The sequence below is a fragment of the Ptychodera flava genome, chromosome 6 (genome assembly GCF_041260155.1).
Source record: "Ptychodera flava strain L36383 chromosome 6, AS_Pfla_20210202, whole genome shotgun sequence".
Classification (NCBI taxonomy): Eukaryota; Metazoa; Hemichordata; class Enteropneusta; family Ptychoderidae; genus Ptychodera; species Ptychodera flava.
This window is the reverse complement of record NC_091933.1, coordinates 9,288,234-9,291,151: the sequence shown is the minus strand read 5'-3', so window position 1 is coordinate 9,291,151 and position 2,918 is coordinate 9,288,234. Positions and strand designations below refer to the sequence as shown.

Genomic DNA, 2,918 nt, shown 5'->3' with positions numbered 1-2,918 from the left:
AAGCCTTCGCCAGATGTATTCGATGTGGAAACCACCGACTGCAGTCAGAGGCAGAAGCAGAAACATGGTAATTTCAAACCAAACGACAGCGGCAACGAGCAGCGCTTCTGTCTTCAATCGATCTTCCTCTTCGATACTGTAGTTCCAGTAAACCTGGAGGACGACTTTGAAGACGGCAAGAGTCACCTGGAAAACCATCCAGCGACACGCGATTGACTGGAGAGCCGAGAAGTTGCGGAAGAAAGCGAAGCTTTTCCGAAAACACAGCTCGATGTTGTCGGTGTTACCGGCAACAAACGATGTCAGCACACAACTTTCTTTTTCTAAGGCTTTCCGGATGAAGTATAAGACGTAACAAAAAGAACCGAACGTAAAATATGCCAAGATACCTCCCATCGGTCCAAGAATGTCTGTCACTTCAGCTTTGGGTTTGCTCTCGCATGGCGAGCTTGGCTCCTGCCCGTAGTCATAGATGTTGTAGGTAATTCTGGTCAGAGTACAGAGAGACGGAAAGAGGAAGTAAACGAAAGTTTGCCGTAAGGGGCGTTTGAAATCAGCGTACTGCAGACGTTCAAGAATGTATGTTTCGGTCAGAGCTCTAACCTTTCCGAGGCAAGGAAGTGAAAGCATACGGAGGAAGAGAGCTACAACAAGTGCCAGGGTGTAAAGGCCGTAGGACATCAAATACAGCGCACGTTGTTTCTTGCCATAGTGTAAAACAAGCCGGTGTGCAATGTTGTAACCATCAATAGAAAAACAGTTGAAATCCAACCCATGACAAACAATCTTTTATTCTCTGTTTTTGCTGCTCACAGTTCCTGAAATTGGAAGCAAAAAACCGGAACACAGTCACTTCATGGTTGGACATCTGTTAATGCAAGTATATGATGTTTAAGAGTCCAATGATAACTTATGCATGCTGAAATTTCTTTTCCACGTTTTGAACAGACGTAAAGAATTTTAAATGTTTACTTACAGCTTTCGATTCGGTGATTTAAGGTTATATGCGCCTTGAAAGTCGAAACACTTAAGCTTTTTCCCAATCTTTCCTCAAACCAACTTTCTGTTATTCCATTTCAAGATCAAGATCAAAATTCAGGGCTGACCGTGCAAAGTTTGGTACCAGCTAAACAATTTCCCCGGATTGTACTGTTATTTGTAATTCAAAGTGGCCGCTGTTTATTCACTCCTGGAGATTCAAAATAAGCCCATGGTAGACAGAAAAGCGTTGTAAAAAATTGAGTGTCCTAATACCAATCCCCAAGGGGCATCCTACCTTAACTGGACAGTGCTGGCATGCTGCACACTTAGTTGCAGTAAGGCCAAAGCAAAAAAATTGTGCTGTTCCGATAACCCGACCTACCCTATTTTTTACCTGCCGACCCTAAACTTTTCAGAGCAGCGTAAACACGGAGTAAAAAAAGAAAAAAAAACTGTAAAATCACGTGTTCGTTACCTGGCATTTGATTTTAGCTTGACATGGACGTTTTTTATGTTTTTATTCCTTTTATATGTATGATACGTTTTTCTGGAAATGTTGTGGCCAGTGTTCGACCGCACTGAACCTCTAAAAAATGCATATTTAAAAATAAAAATATTTTGGAAAAAAAATCCCTGCCGACCTACCTACCCTATTTTTGAAAACCATGTTATCAGAACAGCACAATTTCTTTTTATTTTTGGCCTAAAGATAATTAGGGGGACTTTCTACCGATTGTTTGAGCTCCCTGTACTCAATACGTATTGCTCACTTTAAGGCCAATACTTTTTATGAAATGTACAATTTATCGACAATGTTATACAATTTGTCTATATAAGTGATATGGCTTAATATGATTGAGTACGCTCTACTTGAAGGAAATGTTACCTTACCGTGTAATTTTCTCGGCTTGACGTTCACTGAAATTGCGCCGTTGACACCACATTCACTGCAGCATGATTCTTCTAACTGGTTGTTGGTTGATGAAATACTACCAGAACAGCCATCAATATCGCAAATGGGCACCAGGGAATCTACTCGCTGATTCTCAATCGAGGATCTGTCATGCGTCGTGACTCCATCCCTTTCCTGGTCGGCCATACCCAGTAAAAGTTCCGCAGGCGTACTCTTTGCGAATTGATATGCCCTTGCCTTGATAGCGCTGCACCATCTGCAGAGATCTTTCTTTGGAACTCGGCAGATGTTGAAGTAGCCCATCAAGTACAAAGCCGCTCGGATAGGTAGCGGAATTTTCGAGCTTTCTGGCCGACTGTGTTCGTCTGCAGATGGGTCGTTGATGACGCCATCACTTATTGTGATCGAATCAATAGTCAGTTCAGTCTGTCTGACATCATACTTCATTTTTCCTCTGTCTGAAATGGAATCGTCATGGTAACTCAACTTGGAAGAAAGGATTGGAGAGTATTGTGCGCAAATGATTGTGCGAATGTCAAGAACGCATGGGAGAATTCAGGGTAGCATGGAGGTGACGCGTCAAAATCCATAGCGACTTGAACAAAGTGCGCGAGTTGCTGTAGAACTTCATACCGTAATGTTGATCAACAGTACTCAGCCCTAATTCAGTCTCTGATAAAATTGGCAGTCAGTGCAAACTTGCTCACATTTTCAAACTTTTTCGATATATACGCAAACAGTTTATATCTGGGTAGATCGCTAAAAGGTGGTCTGTGACGGTCAAGGTCGACGCATAAGCCTACCTATCTATATTTCCACTATGCATTTCATTATACTTAATTGAGAAGAAGGATGAAGTGATCTTGATTTACAGAAAGAATGAAAGTATTTATACCAAAAGTCGTAGAGGTTGTCCTTTTAACACGTTTCAATTGCAACTGTCACTGTGGATCGCCTAAAAATAATTGTTTGCCGGCTGGTATTCAAACACGAGATCGTGTCACCGAAATTTGTAATCTGACTG

General features: G+C 41.8%; 1 protein-coding gene across 1 annotated transcript; it reads right to left on the bottom strand.

The window, feature by feature from the left end:
- Positions 1 to 769: 769 nt before the first annotated feature.
- Positions 770 to 2,347, bottom strand: LOC139134257 (uncharacterized). Its single transcript, XM_070701167.1, has 2 exons — positions 1,873 to 2,347; positions 770 to 818 (listed from the first exon to the last, which is right to left on the bottom strand). The coding sequence occupies exons 1-2, from the start codon at positions 2,339 to 2,341 to the stop codon at positions 790 to 792; spliced, it is 498 nt and encodes a 165-aa protein (XP_070557268.1). The 5' UTR covers positions 2,342 to 2,347; the 3' UTR covers positions 770 to 789.
- Positions 2,348 to 2,918: the final 571 nt, after the last annotated feature.

What these genes read in the sequence shown, in the direction of transcription:
- LOC139134257 (XM_070701167.1), bottom strand. Translation starts at nt 2,341, where the DNA reads ATGAAGTATGATGTCAGACAGACTGAACTGACTATTGATTCGATCACA. An exon ending in CAAGCCGAGAAAATTACACG is followed by an intron (nt 819 to 1,872) that starts GTAAGGTAACAT and finishes TTCCAATTTCAG; the next exon opens with GAACTGTGAGCAGCAAAAAC.